The sequence below is a fragment of the Columba livia genome, chromosome 3 (genome assembly GCF_036013475.1).
Source record: "Columba livia isolate bColLiv1 breed racing homer chromosome 3, bColLiv1.pat.W.v2, whole genome shotgun sequence".
Lineage (NCBI taxonomy): Eukaryota > Metazoa > Chordata > Aves > Columbiformes > Columbidae > Columba > Columba livia.
The window spans coordinates 79,688,715-79,710,481 of NC_088604.1; the positions used below are offsets into that span (position 1 = coordinate 79,688,715).

Genomic DNA, 21,767 nt, shown 5'->3' on the forward strand with positions numbered 1-21,767 from the left:
TGTGAGTATGTAGGGAATGTTTATTTTTTTCCTCAGTTATCTGCACTGGCATGTGCACAAGGTTATTTGTGCTTATGCACAGTATTTCATGCTCATCCTTCTGACTTTGTCACCCACTGAGGGAGCAGAAACAACACTGTCACTTACATGACACCACAGACCTCACAAAAGCTAGTAAGAAGTATTCTAAGGTAGAGGGGAAGTGTATGCCTCAAAGCTATCTCCTGAATTTTATTTAAAAATTACGAATAACAAATACATTAGTGAACCACTTTGCACACAACTTTTATTCAAAAAAAATATATTAATCATTTGTTCACAGCGAACAGTTTGCCTAGAAACAGTTGTAATCCTGTACTTGTGTTGTCATAGTCACAATTCAAATGAGATGTTTGCATTATGACTAGCTATGGATCCAAGTTTAAAGTTTCAATACCGGATGGTGTTTTGTGTCTTGCGTGAATACTTAAGACTTGTCCTGTGTTATGAAACACTTGAAGAAGTGTACTAGAAATGGCAGATGAAAGGTAAAATTTAGGATATTAATCTAATGATATTGTGGTTTGTGGGTTTAATATTTACAACTGAAAGACCTTCAAAATTCCCTTCTTCCTTTCCTTCACCTCCTCCTTTTTCTTTCCTTTTACTCTGGCAGTGTCTTCAGGCTACTACATCATCACCTTACAGCTGTGGGTATACAGGTATTCAATTGGAGAATGGTCAGTTCAACTGAGTTTTGCATTGATTACCAATTGATTACCAATTTCTTTTATCACTACTTTATAATAATTTTAAGCAGTGTAACTATTTCTCCATGGAAGTAACATTTTCTGAAGACATGAGAATGTTTGGTTACTTCTCCAGAACTTGTCAACAACTTTTACCTTTGCTAGCTAGTAAGTATCTGTACCTGTACCTGTAATGCAAAGAGTTCTTTTTCTCTTAGCACAAATTCCATGCTGTTCCCAGGGTTTGTGCTGTCTACCCGTGTTGTCCTTCCCCCGTGTACAACCAGTTGTCTCAGCAGCCATTAAAAAAACCTCTTCTTTACCTCCTCAGAACAAAATGCAAGTCTGCTGTACGACTGAAATTTCATTTCTCTAAATGAAAATGTGAAAATACTGCCTTCTCAAACAAGTTTATTTTTGAGATAGATAAATCTCTTAACAATTATTTGCATCCCTCAAGTTACAGAGTAGCATTAAGGATACTAAAGTTTCTCCCAGAAAACTGTCTGTTTCTTTAGAAACACAAACTAGAGTGCTAAATATCACACAACTGGACTTCATAGCAAAGACTGTCGTCTTAGAGACAGGAGGTGAAATCTTCCTGGTTTTATATGCTATGTTACGTAGGTCTTCACTGGAAAACTCAGCAGACTGTTGGCTATTAATAATAGGAAGGAGGGATTTCCCCTTCTTTGTTATGGGGAGTTATTTAGGTACTCAGACATTAGCTCATTCAAAATAAATCAGGAACACTGAATATCTAGATGCTTACTTGAAAAGATTTTTGAAACACCTTGAAAACCAACTATTTGCAACTGCATTGATTTTTGAGATTGACATATGGTTAACATAAATTATTAATACAGTTAGAACTACCTTCCTATTGCTTCTTTATCATTGGTTAAACACAGATGGAATTTCAATTTCAAGGGCACAAGCTGAAGAAAGCACCAACACATCTTCATTTGTCAATAAAAGCAAGAGAGTTGGATATATTCCTATATATATATTATAACTGTATAGCACTAGTATACAGCTACATAATGATATAACCTATTACAAGACATAGGAAACCAGAACGTTTTGAGGATGGTATTTCATTTCTTTTTTAATGTATGCCAACAATATTTAGAAATGTAACACATCAATGCCCCTAAACAGAAAAGAATAAGAAATCCCTTAAAAAACCTATTTCTTCTGGGTTTGTGCCTTCCAACAGCTTCCAGTGAATTTATCAGAAAGTACATTAGAAAAAGATTAAAAGGGCAATAAAAATGCCAAGGAAACAAGAGCAGCTGAACTATTAATATTATTTCCAAAAATCTAAACCACAAGATCCATAGCTCCTTGTTAATGTGAATAATCCCACACACGATAATTAAAGGAGAAGTTACAAGCTTTGAGCTTTGCCAGGAAAGATGCTTCAGATAGTGACAGTTTCTTGGTCTAGTGTGAGAAATGCAGATCTCCAGACTTTGCCACAGCCAGGTTCCAGAGTACACTGAGGCATGAGCCCACTACCTGCAGCTGACAACATAAGGCAACGGAACAGAAAAGGTCATATATAGTGGACTAGTTATAGGGTTTTTTCTTTCTTCTCTTAATGACGTCCTTGCCTTACATGCAGCAAATAAATCAGGCATCTATTCTACTACTCACCTTCAATGCATGAGGGAAAAGTGTCTTGGATGTTTTATGATCCAACCAAGACCTTGGTCCTGTAAATCCATGAGAGCTGAGCTTTACATCCATATGAAATACATTTGCAGATTGTTGTGTTGCAACTGGCTTGTTTTGTAAGTGGCATAAAATGCAATTCGATTTGTTCTATGCACCCTCATGAAACCTAATTTTTGGAAGTTATCCGAACTCAGGACTTTTCTTCGTAATAGGGGTCTGTCAAGAAATATCTCTCAGTCTAAATAATTCAGAGTAAGGGATATTTAAGAGGTCTGAATATGGCAACAGTATGAAAAAATGTAGTTCACTATTTTATCACACTTTGAAAAAAATATTTTCAGTCAGGAGTAAGTTTAGAGGTAAAAAGAACCTCTTGGAGTCAGTAGTAACTGAAACCAGGAAGTTATAAAGGAAATGCTTAAGCTGTTGTAACTCTGGAGTCCATTTGTAGAACCTCTGTACTAAATACTTGTACATTACTTGTTCTAGAGATCTTATAGGCCTTGGCTGCTCTTGCAATTTCCAATCTGTCAGAAGAACAGGTTTTCTACCGCTGGAATAAATGATATAAATCTCAGAAGAAGTGTTTAAGAGTACTTTTTCTCTGTGTCCAGGAACAGTGTAAAGTTACGGGCTGTGGGTATGGCTTCTCAAGAAACACTTGTGACTATGTCTTCTGTTATGCTAGCTGCACACTGTGTATACCCACATTACTGTGATTTCATTAAGTTTACTGGTTTGGGTCCTTCAAAAACCTTCTGCAGTCACACATCCCTCGCACATTTTACTTTTTATCAACGATCCAATATTTTACCATTTTTAAAGAGATTTGACTGTCCTCACCTCATGACCATTGCATCATGTTAGCAGAGTCTCTCCCCTGTACGTTTATTTCACAGAATCACCGAATGTCAGGGATTGGAAGGGACCTCAAAAGATCATCCAGTCCAATCCCCCTGCCGGAGCAGGAACACCAGATGAGGTTACACAGGAATGTGTCCAGGCGGGTTTTGAATGTCTCCAGAGAAGGAGACTCCATAACCCCCCTGGGCAGCCTGTTCCAGTGCTCTGGCACCCTCACCGTGAAGAAGTTTCTTCTTATATTTAAGTGGAACCTCCTGTGTTCCAGTTTGTATCCATTATTTCCAAGTGCCATTGCTGTCAGCAGTCCTGTAGCTCCTCTGGCTCGCCAAATTTCCTTCATTTGGAGGCCTGGCTTCCTCACTGCTAGAACTAATGTGTCTTTCATCAGGTACAGCCAGCACCAACACCCATGAAGGATGAGCTATTCCATGGTAACCCTCTGCTTTACACCATGGTAAGCACATGGTAGCTGTCCTTCAAGTAAAATTGATTTTAAAGACTTTCATTCACCCTGGACTAAGCTCACTCACACGATGCTTACAGACCAGCACTCGGTAAAACCATGCGGTACCTTCCACCTCCCGAGAGCACTGCCAGCCGGCAAAATGCTCACGCAAAGCCGTTTAAATTCTCCCGGCCCCGAGGGAGGGCGCAGTGCAGCACACGGCGCCTGCCTCCGGAGGGACAGCCTTGCCCAGGCAGACGCGGCCTCCCCGGTACCTCCGGCAGGTGTGACATGGCCGCCCCGCCTCGGGCCGGTGGGTCGGGCAGCAGCCGCCCGAGTGGGGCCCCCAAGGCGGAGCCGTCAGCCGCCTCTCCGCCGAGCGGCCAGTAAGGGGCGCTGGGCAGCGGCTTTGGTGCGCGGAGGGAGCGGGCTGCGGATCACCTGCAGCAGTGGGGGGGCCGCGGAGCTCCGCCTCCCCCTCCTCCCCCGGTTAATCGCATCCCACTCCCCCGTGGCCGGCACTGGCAGCGCGGCGGCTGGGCAGAGCTGTCACCCTGCTGCAGGCTTACGGGCACCCGCACCCCGCTCGCAGCGAGGGCCGGGCTGGGGCTGCCGGCTCCGCCGCCCTCGCCCTTGCCCCAGCCCGGTGCAGCGCGGCCGTGAGGCTCCCGCTGCCTCCCCGAGGGGAGCGACCGCCGCCGCCCGCCCGGGCACCGGGAGCAGCGCCCGGGAGAAGAAGAGAGAGGGGCAGCCATGGCCGAGGGGGGCGAGGGCGAGGACGAGATCCAGTTCCTGCGAACTGTAAGCGCCGGGGTTGCCTCCTGTACCTCCACGCTGGCGTGGGGCAGGGCGCCGGGGCCGTGCGGGCGAAGGGCTGCGGGGGGCGACGGCCGAACCTTGCCCGGAGGAGAGCTGTGGGGCGAGGGGTGCTGACACTCCGTGTGCGGGGGGCGGCTCCTGCCGGGCGGGGACAGCGGGAGGCAGGTGTACGCTGCCCCGCCGCCCCGGGGGAGTCCTGTCAGGGGCTCTGGAGCCCCAGCCCTTTCCCTCTCCACCCGGCAGCGTGTGCTCCCGGTGTCCGCGGGCGGAGGGGCGCTCACCAGCCGCTCGCTCTGCTGGTGATGCCGGGATGAGCGGGAGGGGTGGGGGGAGGCGGTGGTGCCAGCCCGGGCAAGCGTGGGGACCCCGGGCGGGCAGCGGGCGCTCCCGCCGGCTCCCCGCAAGCCCCGCTCCGCGCTGCCCGCCGGCCGATGTGCTTGCGTACTGCAGATACTAACCGAGCAGCCTTCCCCGGCTTGAGAGCTGCAATCACACTCCTTCTGCAAAAATAGAACGGAAAAAAAAATCACCTCTCCCACCCCACCCCCCTCCCCACCAAGGTTCCCACTAACTTGCGGACATTCTCCTCGCTGGGCACAGACTAAGACGTTTTGTCTTTTTCTGTGTGTGTGTGAGCATCCTTTCTTTACTTCTGTTTTCTTCAGTCCAAAACATGTTAAGGCGTTAGAGCATTTCTTCCCTCAGTTTCGTGAATGCATCAGGACTGCTGCGTCTTGCGCTTCTCTGGATTATTTTTCTTCAAGCAATGCTTTTATTTACCTTCTGGGCCATCTCCCAAGTGCTGTTTGTACGCACAATCCGAGCAAGTTTTGCAGATGGGCATATTTGAATGGTGGCGTACACAAAACGCTGTCACAGTTTGATGAAAAATTGCTGAGACATTTAATAAGTAGAGCTAAAGCCACTGAGACTGTAGGGTAGAGCTTCGCTTCATTTCTGTTTAGTATGGTCTGATATAGAAAATGTTCAGGATCAATGTCTTGTAAGAAAAATAGATTAGAAAAGAAGGGGAAAACAAGCCACATAATGTATGTGGAGCGTATTCGTATGCTGTTTGTAGCACTATGAATCCTGGATCTCTGTCATCTTCTGCTTATTTCAATCAGAAACCATAAAATAATAGATACATATGCTATTATTCTATTCTGTTTGTTTGAGAATTCTTAGAAAATCTGGTTTTACAGGGAATAACAGCTGTTACGCAACACTGGCATGAAGATTATCAACTTTTTTTCCTCTCAGTGTTATGTGACTTCTATTGTAATGTTTTCTAACATGGAAAGACTAAACAGCAAAATACTTTCTTGAAAGATAACTTGTCATCTCAACTTATGAGAGTTTTATTATTATTACTTCTTGTTGGTAAACATGTTTGGAAGGCTTGTGCAATGACAGTCATACTGCAGGTTTGAATGTTAAGCTTAGCTCATGGAAGGGCTGTTATCTGAATGCTTAATAAGGAAAGAGAAGCAGTGGGCATGCTAATACTGCTCTGCACATATACAGTAATGTTAAACTACAGCACCTGACAGCAGCAGCACGTTATGTAAAACAGCACTCCTGATAATGTGCATCAGGCTTAATACAGATTTGGCAAACCCAGGCTTAGATAATACTTAGAAATTTTTAGAATGTTTAACTGGTTGTAAAATGACCTTGACTATGGTAAACTGAGGCACAGGGGAGGCTTTTTGTGTAGTGAAATTAAAAAAGCCTGAGAAATACCCTTTGAATGTGAAGTTTTGATCTCTGATCTGTAGTTGTAAGTAAGTAAGTAATGATTTTTACTCCTCTTCCACTTTGCCAAAATTATGAACGTTACTTGGAAAAGTCAGCTTTAAGACATATTTTGGATGTAGTCTTCCTTCTATTTATTCTTAGAAAGTTTGGATTAGTATTCTCTAAAGCTATTAGATGTGTGTGACTTTCTGAATTGCATCGGCAGAAAGTGCTGGTTATTGGATATAACCTGGAAATTGCTGCAGCTTCTCTTTTAGTTGTTTATTTTTAAAACTGTAATTAGGGATGGACGGATTCATAAATGGTTTGGTAGATAAAATAGAACTTTTCAAAGAACACCTTATGCGAGCGAAAAAGCTTTCTGTGCTTTGAATACCTTAATGATGATGTCTGTAGGCCTACTACATGTGAACAGTGCTCTTTTTATTTCCTTTTGAGAAGACCTGATGAACTTTCTAAAATTGTGGGTTCTCTTTCTGATATTTCAGAATTACTGTGGCATCTTTATAGTTTACCCTGGAATATAAATACATCTTTTTTTTTAATGTTTAAAGAGAAATATGAGATTTTGTTCTCTAAAAAATTCATTTATTTGCACTAAGCTACTAAACTATTTGCCATTTACATGTTGATTGGTAATTTATTTTTCCTTTCCTCTTCACATTTTCTTATTTGCCTATGATTCATCTTCTTCATTTGCTGCTTTTATTTTATTCTTGTTTTTTGACAAGATGGCATCATGCATTTCCTCCTACAAATTTCCGACTAGGATGGATTTCTGTTTCTTTTGGGAACAATCTGATTTTGATATCTCACTTCTAAGAAGTGAGTGTAACCTGTTAATGCCCTGGCTTTCTGAAAGCATCAATCCTTTTGTTGTTTGAGATGATACCTTCAGACAGACTGGAATTAATCTTTGTGCTGTGCAGTTCTCCTCAAGAAAATCTTCTATAGTCCCGTGAATTAGATGCTTCTCCACAGATTGGGGTCTCCCTCATTACTTTGCTGAATGCTCCAGGTAGAGATGACCTTGTGTTATGTGTAGCCTTTCTTAGGCTTGGACATACATTCTGTTGGCTTTTCCCACTGAATACATGCATGCTGTTCAGGAGTGAAGAGGAGCAAGTTATCCTGCTCTTGCTTTTATTAGTTGTGTGTCTGAGGAAGACTTTTTTCCCTGTAGACATATATATATATGTTTTTTAAAAATAATATTAGAAAGGAGAAAGATGTGTACAAAAGAAGCTTGCATTGTTTAGTCTTTACATTCAATAATCTAAAACATTTATAGTTAATACAGAAATATCTTTTTTCTTTTTTTTTTAATGTGTAATTTGACCAGAGTGAAAATAATTCAGAGTTCCAAGAGAGAACAGAAAATTTTTATGCCTAAATGCATAGGCTCTTTCCATAATGCTCACATTCAAGGACTGTTTTTTGTGGTGCAGAACCCCCATAAGGGAAAGCATTCATGTTGAGCAGGGTGGTAAACCAATTGCAGTATTTCAACAAAATACTGCCTGTGAGTATCCCTTATATTGGTTAAAGGTGTCCTTTCGGGAGCAGTATGTTCCTAAGAGTGATGCGAAATGTGTAATTTAGCTATTTGATCTTGGGATGTTCCTGATGCCAGTACATATGGTTTTCTGGAGTTGTGGAGTCTCTTCAATTAAAGGCAGGTCTTCTTTCAGATGTTTATGGTAGGAGACACCGCCAGGACACACTAAGTAAGGCCGACAGGGTCACAGTCGTTTTCCCTGTCCTGTGATACAGCGAAGACTTCCATGCCTGTCAGAAATCAGAAGCATACAGTGTGAGCAGCACAGGTTCATTGGAGTAGTTGACACCTTTTTGTTTGTTCCTTTTATTTTTTTTTTTTTTTTTAAGATTGGAATGCCGATGTTCCACTGTTTGCTCTCTTCTAATGCTTTTTTTTTTTTTTCATTTGTATAATTAGAAACTTGTGGTGAAATAGGATCTTTTGCTTGTGTGAACATATTTTGTGCTGCCTTATTTTCTCCATGAACTTAATTTTTCCAAGTGTGACTGTCAGAGAAAATTGTAATGGTACTTTCCAACACTGGAAAAGTACTTTAAAATGAAGTTTAAACGTTATTTAGGGTTCCTGTTTGACATGCAAAAGATTTTATTCACTCAGTATTAGGATTTAATGCTTCAGATAATTTAAAAAAATGGAGTTTATGGCAGAGAATTTTTCTCCATTCTGAAATAAAGGATGGAATGTGGTCACATTTCAAGGACAGGAATTCTGTGATTCCAGAGTCACTTCTGTTCCAGCTGTCCCTCATTATGACAACATTTAAACAATGAATGCCACTTTAAATCTCACTAAAAATCATATGCCTAGATACCATCCTGAATGAAGATTCTGTGGAATTGGAGGACACAAAAGGAACATGGAAAAACAAGATCTGAAGATTATTGTAAAATAAGTAACTAAACGTAAGAACTGTTATGTGAATCTCTCAGCAAAATAGAATAGAAAATTGTTTGTTTGTTTGTTTTTAAATCCCTCGATACTTTTCATTCTTATCTTTAAAATATGTCAGATTCTGTTAGCTGCAATCATCAAACATACAAACACGGCTGCCAGAATGCACTGAAAAAAATGCTCAAAAGCAATCCTATATATTAGAGGAGATTTTAGAAGGAAAGAACACTGAAAGACACTTTGACTAGCCTTTGTTTATTTTAAAAAGTATTTCTTGTACCTGTCAGTATGTGACTTCTGAAGATTCACCAGGGACTGGCACAAGAGACCACAGTTTAACAGCTCGAGTGAGGGATGGCGTGGCTGAGATTGCAGCATTTGTACCTTCCTCTCTAAGGCACTGCACTGCAGTACAGATACTGAATATGATCTCAAATTCTATTTTGGAATTGAGCTGGACAGGCTGTTTGCAGTGAGCAGGTTTTAGTTAGGACACATAGTCCATTTCTTATTTGGGATTTATGTGTGAACATTTTGTATGTATTTTTTTTATTCTGAGATTGTTTGACAAACATTTTATGTCACCATTAAAATTATATTTCTAGATAAAATAATTTGTCTCGTCTCTGTACTATCTTGTCTGGTGTCCTGAATCTGGAAGTTGTGTTTATTGGATGTGTGAGAAAGAGGCTGAGGAAGCTCTGCAGCAAATAGCTGGTTCACCAGGGCACTTTCTTGCTGTCCCTGTGAGTTGGTTGATGAATGTTCTGAGAGACACAGAGCTGCTTTTCCTTTCAGTGTCTGAAGATGTTTTGGTGCTCTTCAGCGTTTTGAAGGCCTGAGGAAAATGTACTGCAGGAACTGAAGCTGTGGACAGACTGTAAGGAGAGAATTCCAGTTAATTCGAACCCAAGATTTAGTATGGTCTCAAGAGCTATGTCTGTCTTTGCTTCCTCTATTTGAAGGCTGTATTATTACAGGCATATTGTGAAGGTGGTTTTCCTCTTGTATAGATAGCTGTGTGGAAAGTGCATCGATTTTTCTTGCACAGGGATAAGCATGTGTTGAAGTATTTCCCTGAATCCAGGTAAAAGATTGGAAACTGACTGTGTGGGGAAATGCTGACAGTGGGCTGTATCCACGAAGTACATGAATTAAACTGAAAATACAGAGATTTTTCCCAATTTTTATACTGAGTGCTTCATGTTAAAACTCTTGAGTTAGTTTTGATTCTGTTTTCTGAACTACACTTAGGCCTTTGCTTGAATTTCCTGAATTAACTGAAAAGGTAGGCTTGGCTTTGTGTGAATGACAAAAGAAAAGTCAGAAACTGCATTTGTATTCCTATGCTTCCTGATAAAACTTAAGTGACATAAATTTGTTTCATTTGGTGTCATCGTACTAGTACATAAATAACCTTTGAACTTTGAACCACATTTTATCAGGGCAAATCAAAGAATTTCAAGTTACTGAGATTGTTGTGATTTTTAGTAGTGATTGATGGAATATGTTAGCAATGTGTTTTCTATATTGTGGCTATTAATCATTTTTCCTTAATTTGTGCACAAAAGGAGTAATAACTCTTTACTCATTAGAAAATACTTACTTGCAAATGTTATGCATAGAATAGCTGTCATAGAATGGAGCTCTGTTTAATTGTCATAAATACGCACCACACATTTACCGCTATATATGAAGTGTTGATAAGATTAGCTAAAGTGAATACTTTAATGAAATCAACAAAGTTTTTTTAGCAGCACTTTTTACGTTTTTTGTGGGGGGCAAATATCAGTTTTAAAGGGTCTCATGATCAGGGCTGTGAGGTGCTGTTTCAGGTCGCAAGAGTGAAAATCTGATCCCTATGAAGGCAGAACTATTGATTTCAGTGTAACCAGGATTTCATATCCAGGCTTTGTTTGCAGGCAGAATGGCAAGAAATGTACCTATAATAGTAGTTCCTCTGTAAATACAGGTTTGTTTCCTAAAACTCTGTGGGAAGATTCAGCCTTCTGGTTGGAATTGCTCCTAGCTATGACACTGTTAGGAGATTTTCTGTATGGCTTATGCATCACTTCTGGGAAATTAAGCTCTGTGAATTTCTGGAGATGGCCACCCCTTTCATGGTACTAATGTATCAATAAAATCGCATCACTTTTCTGTTTATGTTTTGTATTGGTTAAGGGCTTGCTCCTTTATCCATCATCAACAAAAATTTTGCTATTGATTGCAAGCAAACAGTACCTCAGAAGAATAAACTATCAAGTTAAATAATTTCTAAGGTTGAATGGACAACGTTTTCCTGTTAATACCATTCTAGACTTCATCTCTGAACAAAAGTTGTTTTCTCTACTGTGAGGAAAGTTCTGTGTCTCTTAAGTGAGAGCTTACTGATATATAAAACTACCAGAAGCTGCGTTCTGCTTTGATTGAACTACTTGGTTTGAATTTTCTGCTAGAGTACTGAGCACAGGGGAATAGACACCATAGCTAATGAAGTATATAATCTGAGCATCCTAATTTTTTCTGTTTTGTTGAAACCCATGCATACGCATTATACAGATAGCTATTTCAATTGGTCTAACTTTTCCTTTTTGGTTGGTGCTAGCATTCATAACACGAGTTCTTGAAGTTCTTGAAGAGCGTATGATTTTCCTGAAGGGCAACAAGTAAAAAAACCCAACACAATAGACTAGTAAAACGACTGGAAAAGTAAAAGCCAGAGCATACTTAGTCCTAGTGTTTTGTCTGTGCTTTTTCTTACTCAGCTTAAAAAACTTTAATAGACACTTTTATAAAATGTGGTGAATAAAATGATAAAAACTTAGGATAAAGGTATTTTCTTTCAATGAAAGCTGTAATATGAATTCTGTTACTTTGTCCTTCAGGCAGCTTGAAAACACCCTTTTTAAATCTTAACTGTGGTCAGGTGCGAGTCAGAACAGAGAACTTTAAATTGCAGATGCAGTTATACCCTGCATTTTCTCCCAATAGCCAAGTAAAACTAACCTGGCATGATTTTCTGTCTCGAGTCTGTATTCTGCCAAAGACCTCTGCTCTGTTTTGTAAGTGTGTGGTGCTTCAGCCATGGGCGGCTGTGTTGTCTGCGCCCCCCTGGGAAGGGACGGCCTCTTGAAGAGGCTGCCTGTTGCTTCAGGCTTGACAGAACTAGTTCAGATATCAGTTTAAGCCTTCTAAAGGCAACCACAGCAACACAGTTTACTGCAATATTCTCTGCTCACCAGGGGTGTTTCTGTGTTCTCCATGTAGGAAGTAGAGCAACTTCAGGGCAGCTGCTGCTGGCAACGTCATCACAGGAAAGGTCACCCCAGTTTCCTAACAGGAACTCCAATGTATTTTTACTGCAATTTAGTTTATGCTGTGCTCCCTTGTTAGTTAGTACAAGGTTCAGTAACTGTGTATTCACTTAGGAAAGAACTCTTGCTTTTCTTTGTAATTTTTTACATAATAATGGTGGTGTAACTTGTCAGGTGAAGGGTTTAAACGCTTAAAATATGTTGCTACTTCTAGAGCCCAATGACATGTTACTTGGCTATAGATTTGAACAGATGTATGTTTGAGGAATGCACTGTAATTTAGTAGAAACTTTGCTTAGCTGCTCAGAATTGTTTAATGAAACCAAACTAGTATCTATGTGCCTACTGTTTGGGAAGTGAAAGATATGACAGGTAAGGTGTCATAACGTGAATTGTATGGACTTCTTTGACAGTTGTAACTTCTGTTTAAATGTAGTGCTATAATGCTCTGTTTTACAGTAATATTAATGTTTATAGGAACACTGGCACTAGGAGCCACATTAAATTTTAAATAAAAAGATGGATTCACTCTATCTATGTTGTGGCATACTTCAATGTTTATCATAGTCAGGAATGCCTTCCTTATAATTACCATGTGCTTGAAGGAAGTTGGAAGTACAACAGATTACCTAGTAATGCTGTAGACTTCCCACGAGAACTATGGCAAAAGTTGACCAGGTATCATTCTGCAAGATGCAACACATATTAGTGCAGGACAGGCTTTTTGTTTGGTTTGGTTTTGTTCATATTCTGAACACTGTAGGACCACAGAGAAGGAGTAAAAAGATCATTACATTTTGTGAGGCAGCTTCCCAAAGCATTTCAGAATAATTAGTGCTGTACAACAACATATTTCTCTTACCTCATTGTTTTTTACTCAACTGTGGGAAATAATATCTGACAGATCTACGCTGGCAGAACGAAGTGCTGAACACTGGCATGTCCTGTCTCTCTGCCTTTGCAAAAACTTCTCTGGAATCCTGCTATGAAAACTGGGTGCACTGAATTTGAAGAATTTGCCTGCTTAAATCCTTCTTTCAAAGGAAAGATGGAAAGAAGCAATGCAAAATATTCATTAGCTCTCTGTGAGTTTTCCTGGGGATTGCCAAGAAGTAGAATTGTATTAGTAGAATCAAGCCAGAAATGGCTGTCTCTTACGGCTTTATTTCTTCCTTGCAAAGCTGGAAAAAAAAAAAAGACTGTCTGGGCTTTGTGTGGGATGCATTCTTTTGTTTCATGAAAGGAAAAATGGGAAAGACGAAAGTATCTTCCTTTGCTGAATATTCCAGATAATTTCCCATGGTATATGAGCATCTTCCATTCCTGTGATGGCTGAGTAGAATTCCTTATATAGGAATTTAGGTGGAGGAATGAAAGGAATTTGAAGAGTGTTCAAGGTAAGCTCAGCTAATTGGATGGGTCTGCTTAAAACTCACTAAACTACTGGGTAGATGGATTCATTCACTGGTAACGGATCTTCATTGTATGTCAGGAATGTAGTCATGCTGATAAACATTTTGAAAGTTACCTGTGGTGTGTTTATTTTCTAGTTGCAAACTGGAATAAGTTAATTAGAACTAGTAGAGGCATCCTAAGTACAAACTATATTATTAAACCTCTCTGTATGGACACATGACCTTCATCCTGGAGGAGTCATTGATAAAGGATTTGGTTCTGATTGTGACAGCAGCACCTAAATACCTATACAGATGAATAAGCATCCTTGAACCCTACAGCAGTCATGAGAATGCACTGAGGGTTAGATTGAAAATAAGCATCGGTCATGCGGCTTCATATTTTTGACTATTTTCTCCGTGTTTATGAAGTAGATCTTGCAATGCTAATGCATAGAGAGTGCATTTACACAGTCTTGTTGTGAGTACAAGGGAGGTGGAATGTGTATCCCCTTTTCCATGCAACAGAAAAATAAAAATAATTCACAATATGTGGTGCAGAGAAATAGTAAAAGTGAAATGGCAATGGAGAGAACCTTTCTTCTTGTGTTACAGGTAATTTAATAGCTGTTTGTTGCTAAAGAGTTGGATTAATCTTCTTCTAAAAGCTTGTATTAAATGTGGGTTTTATTTATTTTCTGCCCCAGTTGATGCTGATGGAAAGCAAAAGACTTGTCTCATGATTTGCCATGTACTAGCCAGCCCAGCAGACAGCTGAAGGAACTGCACTATTGCATTTGTGGAGATATGAAAGTATTCATTCATAAGAATTATCATAGCACGTGTGGTTGAAGAGATCTAACTCTTCTAATGAAGGAACTGATAGAGATCCATGTCTGTGCAAATAACACTACATGAATTTTCAGGGCCAAAAATGTTAGATAACATTGCTGAAGTGTGATGTTGAGTCAAAGAATCCATGAAGCAGAACCATCACAGACCTAAACACAATGCTGGAATAGCAAGGATAACATAGTTCTATTTATTGGTGCATATGTAAGAAGTCTGCTTAATTTCTTGTAGTCTTAGAATTATGTCTCAAGTTCTTTAGAAAAGCTAATGAGCAAAAAAGCAATAGTCTAGTATTTAGCAATTGCAGGAGAGTGATAGCTCCATAGGTAAATCTGGAAACCTTTTCAAATGCTTTTGGTGTTCCATCACTGTTGGTTGAATTTTTGTAGGGTAAGATTTTGAATTAGTGGTTTATGTACTAAGACATTTTTGAGTACACATTAGCAGGATAGCCTGACTGCTTGGTCAGGTATGTCAGCCATCATTTACTCTTTAATCACTTTTAATGTAGTGAATATGCGTTTAAAAAGTTATTACTTTTGACATTGCTATTTTGATGAAAGAGGAATCTTAAAGCTTACAAAATGAATGGATTGCAAAAAAAGTCATCAGCGAAGTCTCGATCTCCATTTTCAGCTGACTGCTGTTCTTGTAGAAACATCCTGTAAATTTGGGTTTCTTTTAAATGAGAAGGTTCCTGAAATCCTGCAGAAGAAACGCTGTTGCACTTTGGATATTTTCAGACATTTTCCTCCATTTCCAACATTATGCCTCCAAGTCCATTTCTGAAATCTGTTAGCAGTATCTCATACTAGAAGAGAACTGTATTTGTTCTGTACAATATTTGCTGGTTCATTTGAAGTTGCTTTTCTTTGGACTTTGAACCTTCAAATCCAAAACTTCGTTTAATCTCTGTTACTCTTACTTTTTCTTGTCACAGCCCCTGAGATCTCTGTCTTTTTGGGTTTGATTGTTTTTCCTGATTTCAAATTTGACACAGCTTGTTGCTTGGCTTTTCTCCAAAATGAAATAGATGCTTTTGCATAGGATGTGTAATGTAACTCTTGAGTTTAGACACAAAAATAAACACTTTCATTTCCCATGGAATGGGAGGAGAAAAATTAGTAATTAGGTACTGAGTATTAGGTTTCCATGTTCCTAAAGGTGAATAGAGGTATCTTTTTCTAGGTGAAATGTGAGACTCAATAAAAAAATGCAGGTATACAGTTTTTATTTAAATACTGACATATTTACACCTATTTATTGACTTCAGCCAACTGAGAATGCAGTGTGGTGTGATTTGTGTATTTGTTTGTTTGTTTTTTTCCTGATTTAGGAATTTTCATACCTATTTTAATCTGCTGAAAATTAAATGAATGTGATTTAAAGGTACACCGAGCTGTAATGTTGATATATTTTATTGATGTTACAGGCATCACTTTATTCTGGTTAAGTCAGAAGTAACATATTGCTCTTTTTTCATTTTGAGATTTCTAGTTGAATTCTAGCTTATAACTTGTGTGTCAGCAGCAATCGCAGCTGAAGTCTCTGAATTTCTTCTTTCCTTATACTATAAATCTGTTAGTGAAGCAGAATTAGACACTTTCTGTTTTACCCACACTATTTATTCTGCTTTCTAGTTTATTTTTCACTTGACAGCTGCAAAGTTAAAAGAGCATCAGCGACAATATTCTTCCCTTGCAAACCAGTTTGTCTCTGGGGTTGCCCCTTATGTTTAGGCTTAGTACATCACCTCTCTGTGTGAGTCCTGTGCTTGGCTTAAGGACTCATTTACTCTGGCCTCTGCACAGAGGTACCTTCTGCTGACCCGGAGGAAACCTCTAGGTGAGAGTGACTGCATCAATTTTCTGAAGCTGTAATCCTGTAGAGTAATCCAATTAATACAGTGCATGAGAAATGCAGAACTTGAGGGGGGGGCGATTTGTTTCCATGCATGGCATTTGCAGTTGTGTTTGCATAGGAAGGCCTTGCTGCACTTTTTGATTTACTAACAGAATAAACTAACATGGTTCAGAACACACTTTCGATGAAGGAAGGAGTTTAATTGGGTAGTGAGCTGTGTGGGATTGTGAATGTTAACAAAATTATTTCTTATGTACCTATGAGACTTCCTGTTAATGACTGAGGTTTTTTAATGATGATTTATGTCTGTTACAGTTTGACAACTGGAACCACATCTAGAGCTTGGGAAGGGCACTTTGTTATAATAAGTTCTTATTCAAAAGTTACAGTTTGCTATTAGTAGTTGTACCCTAGTAATTTGTTTTATTGCAAGGGACAGAGAAGTGAGGAGTTCTGTGAGTGAAAAGGGTTTGTAATCTTATTATATACCTTTAAATGGAGTAATCAGCTGAAGAAAATCCTTACATTCCTTTCAAAATCTCTAGCTGGATCTCATTTTCTGCACCTGAGAAATAAACCTCTTAAATGAAAGAAATACATAAAACAGGCAGGTTGGTATAACAGGTTGTTAAGGGTTATTGTATTAGCAAAAGGCTAGATGAAAATACTTATAGTACAAATATTTTTTTTTATTTTGGCCAGAAGCCTAAAAACAAATTCCGCATTATAAGGGCTGCTTCAAGTAAAAACCTGGCTCTCTTACCTATTGCTTAAATTATATTGCAATCCAAATGCAAATTAACTCATTTTAGTATAATATCTAGCAGAATAATCTACTCAGCATCCATTAAACGTTTTGGGAATCAATTTGCTGGTCCATGACTGCAAGGGTCTCTATATGGCTATGCATGTTTTTTTTAAGTCTGTTTCTGTTCTCACTGACGTTAATGTCAAACCTCCTCTAGATTTTAACCAGAGCTGAATCCGACAATAATAGCATGTGGACTGTGGTATCTAGTGGCCTAAATGCGTCAAATGCATATCCTTTCCCATGCTTTTTCTCTGCCATTTTAAGCACAATTAATATTTATATTGCTTGTGCACCCGAAAGTGGGTGACGTGGCTTTTACACAATTAGTCTAAACGTGTATACATGGTGCTAACTGTCCTTCAAAATATTTACATATAATTATTAGTAAATCGTTCCAACTTTGTGACACAGATGTACCATTTTGTCCAATTTAGCAAAGGTAATAATCTGTTATATATTCCTTGTTTCTGAGAAGACAGCTAGATTTTTCTTTTTCTACAAATCTCCCTGAAGTCTTTGTTAAGAAGCTAAAGGTTGTTCTTGCAGAGTAGCGTTTGTAATTTGTGTTACCAGTGTGATTTGGCTGTGTCCAGCATTAATTCTATTATGTCAACCCTGGAACCCAAAGTTTGATCTCATTTGGATTTGAAGTTACGTGTACTGTTTTGTTTACTCAGGAAGTCATATGTGCTGTAGGGGAGTACTGCTTTTTTTGGTGCTTGATACATACAAAACACTTATTTTACCTATTTATTTCTTTTACTCTTCTAGTGTAATATTTTTCTTTATAATAATAATTATTATTATTATTAATTACAACAACAACAACAATAATATTTTTTCCTGGTTTGTACTACAGTCTTGGAGATCCGTCTTGTCTTGAAATTTTTCCCTTTAGGTGAATACAATTGCTTTTGTTTAGTTACTGAAGAAAGTTTCAATTACACTTGAAGGTAAGAAACCATCTTCTCACAAAGTTTCTGAAGCATCTTAAGCTCTCCTGTGATTTTATTTGGTGTCTGCAAGCCTGAGTAAAACCTATTTTAGGAATATCAGTACTTCATGGAACTGAGCTCTCCCTCTGCAGTGTTGATCTTTCAGGCTCCTGTGTTAACTACAGCAATGGTGAAATAGTGAAAATTATACACAGTTTCAGGTTAATTGTAGGGAGCAGGTAAATAGAAAATAGGTCTGCTAGTTTTCTGAGTTTATAAGAATAATTTACCTTACACTTGGAATGCAGCAGAATACATAATGAAAAAATACATAGGCATAGGAGCATTCAGGTCCCTACTTTCTACTTGCATTTTTCTACTCTGCCTAGTATAGCACTTCAACTCCTGGCTTACATTAAAACGGAAAGGCTTAAATGGAAAGTTCTTCAACCAGTTTTTAGTTCCACATGATATGCACAGCAGTGTCTGGTAACAGTTCTTTTCCAGTTTATTTCATGCTGAAATAGTCTGTAAGTTTCTCTTCATACTTACTGAATTTTCCATACACGGAACCAAACCTTGTGTGCACACTTACATATGTAGTATGCAATACAGTATACAGTAGTAGTTTTTCCAGTTGTCTTGTCCAGACACTTCTCTATTATCGGAAATTAATTATTTCAAATGATGGCATGGTCTCATGACTATGTTTACTTAAAATGTTGTATAGCACTTGCTTCTTTTCTTTAGACACAGGAATTAACTTGGATTAGAGTGAAGAAAGAAAATCACGGGTATTGATACTTGCTTGAAAATATACATTATTTGCTGTTTTTCTCCTGTTTTTATTTTTGCTGATTCATACTTGGTTTTGACCTTGTAGGGATTTATGTATGAATGGGGGGGGAGGGGGTGTTTTGTTTTCGTTTTTTGTTTGCTTGTGTGTGTGTAAACTAATCCATGTCTGGAACTGAAACAAACTTTCAAACTTTAAATTCTTTCAAAACCAAATCTCTTTCTTTATGAGCTGGAGGGGTGAGCCCTAAATGGTAGTTTTTTTGTCTTGAAGATGATGATGCTGAGAAAAATGGAAGAATGCATAAAAAAACCCTTTTGCCTGCTTTTAAAACTGACCTATTTTGTTTTCTTCTCTTGATCCAAATCTTGCTGAAGTAAAGGTTAATATTTCTTGATTTGGATTTAGTATTCTTTTAAAATAGAATGTATTTTCATATCAAAGATTTTATACCCTAAAGAAATAAGGGCATTGTAACAATCTTAAACTCATTGTAGTGTTATGATTTAAAAAAAAAAAATATAGTTTATCACATTTTTTTTCTTTGACTACAGATAAAGCATTGTTTTTACATATTTTAACGTTGTAATGTTTATTAAAGGGAAGTTGGAAACTGCTTTTATGTATTACTTAATACAGTCTGTGTTCTGATTCCTGTAACTTTTTTTTTTTCCAGTTAACCTTTACTTTTTTACCTTTTCTTTGTACTGTGAATGTCTGTTTGTTGTTGTGTTGTTTTTTTTTCCTTCTCCCCTCAAGGGGAAAGCAAGCTTTAGTCTGGAATTTGTGTTCCGCAGTAAGTACGGTATAGTAAAATCATACATAAATATATTTTTTTAAAGACTGGACACATATTAGGTATTGCTGAAAGCTGTAGTAATGAGTCAGAGAAAATAATTTGGTTGAACTTGGATATTTCTGATCTGGAAGGCAGCCAAAACCACCTATTTCTTTCATTCCTTATGAGGTGAGGGCAACCACATCACAGAAGAGATTTCCATCACTGCAGTCAGTCAGAATTGGACTACCCAGATTTGGTGCTGACTCCCAGGAGAAATTCGTTCCCTGTTAGCTTTTGATTGCACCAGCTTCACATTTCTCAGCATCAAGGGAAAGCTGTTCTGGGATGGATTGTGTTCCTCCCATCAAACCCTCTGCTCTATGGAAATCAGTTTTCTCACTGTACCTGACGAAGTGAACCTTTGACTTCAGTGCTACAAGGAGGCTCTGGGTGGCCAGGGACTATTTCTTATATCGGATGTGTAGGAGAATTCAAATGAGAGAGTGCAGTCTGTCAGTAGTGTTAGAATTCACTAGGTTTTGGTTGTGTAACTTCTGTTATTTAAATAGTGTTCTTTTAATACCCTTTGTAGAGATGATCGCTAGCTTTCTTAGCTGTTGCTTGCATGTTATATTTTCAGATGCAGTCATTTGTGCCAAGGATTGGATTTTTATATGCTGTGTGTTCAGACAGTATTTAACAAGTAGTAGAGGCAAACGGAATGCAAAACCCAACACATTCTCATTAGCCCAATGCTGAAGAACATTAATAGTCCATCACGATCTTTTGAAATTCAGGCATGTGTCAATTGAAAGTATCATTGTAATTACATGCATCACAATGATGCTCTTGAACTGACTCCAGAGAAGAAGCTGCTGTTGCGAGATTTGGAGATGCTCCAGGAGACAAATGGAGTATTATTGAAGATTAGCTGATGCGAGTATCTTTCCTACCTGATTAGTCAACATGACATCTACGAAACTGTGGTACAGCTTGCAATGTGGAACCCTCCTCTCCAGTATTGTTTTAAATTGAAGACGTTTTCTTACGGAGAAGGGTTATTTTTAGATTGTGTGTGGGGTGTTTTTTGTTTTTTAAACAGCATGTTAGGTTACTTAAGGGAACTATCAAACCACTGAGCCTTTTGAAGGGGTTTCATGAACCTTTAATTTTTTTCTTTTTTTTTTTTTCCTCTTTCTCTTTTTTTTTTCTGTTCTTCACACTTTGGGCATTAGAAATTGTCTTGTGCTGTTGTGGTATGTTTCAGTGCATTAGCTGCACAGCTCAGCTGGCATGGTTTTGTTGGCAAACCAGGCTAAACAGAGGAGATGAATCATGCAGTTTTTTAGTCTTGGAGCTTACAAGGTGAAGAATGAAAAGGTAATTTTTTTTTTTTTTTCCCTGGAAGAGAATAGTGAGACGTGAGAAATGCAAGGATTTATGCCTGCTCCTAACTATTTCACTTTGCACCTGGGTTGATTTTTAAAAAGCCAAATATTCTGGTATACATTTTTTCTCTCTGGTTTAGCTTTTTCTTTGGATCAGCTGGAGGGAAATCTCATGGGAGGGCTTGCAAGATAGTGGAGTCTGGGCAATTGTGAAAAATTAAGTGCACTTTGTTTAGCTACAGAGAAGTTGTAAAGATCAGCCATGGCACAAGTATTATGGGTTCAGATTACCTGTTGCTTAAGGAATTTAGGATCTTTGAAATACCTAATCAGGTTAATCTTTGATTAACACTTGTCTCTCTAGCCTGATATTTGGTTAAGAATATCTGTAGAAAGCACCTCTGTGAGTATTGGTGATTATGAGTGAAAGTGAGGGCTGTATCACAAAATGTTTTAATTATTAGAGAGAGTGTTGTCTAGTTGACAGCACATTGGCTAAGGAGACGTGGCTTCTGATTTCTGGAAGCTTAAGTGCAATGCTGTTGGAAAATAAAACAACCCTCAGATCCCTCTTCAGGTAAAAAAAAACCCCTCAGCTAAACTCAAGACATATAATCACCATATATTTTGCTGATGAAACTGGATTTGTTAAAATGTGAATCAGTGTGTGTATTCTTACTCAAATTTCCATCCATTATTTGAAGATGAAGTTGCATTCCTCTTGCTGTAAATTGTGTGGAGACTGATCAAAAATGTAAAGTCCAAATTAATGGTAACCATTACTGTTTTCCTGCTGATTTTGGCTGCTTCTGTGCACTGAGCAGGTGTTTAATTGAATGAGAGTTTTCTTGGTGATTAATGCAGTCTGAACAATTAAAATTTTA

At 38.7% G+C, this 21,767-nt stretch overlaps 1 protein-coding gene across 8 annotated transcripts in view; it reads left to right on the plus strand.

Moving 5' to 3' along the window:
* Positions 1-4,264: 4,264 nt before the first annotated feature.
* Positions 4,265-21,767, plus strand: part of RYR2 (ryanodine receptor 2) — a 397,519-nt gene continuing 380,016 nt past the window's right edge. For all 8 annotated transcript variants that reach the window (XM_065057819.1, XM_065057821.1, XM_065057823.1 and 5 more), the window contains exon 1: positions 4,265-4,518. In XM_065057819.1, coding sequence (XP_064913891.1) covers positions 4,471-4,518 — 48 coding nt within the window. In that variant the 5' untranslated portion in view covers positions 4,265-4,470. The remainder of the gene's footprint in view (positions 4,519-21,767) is intronic.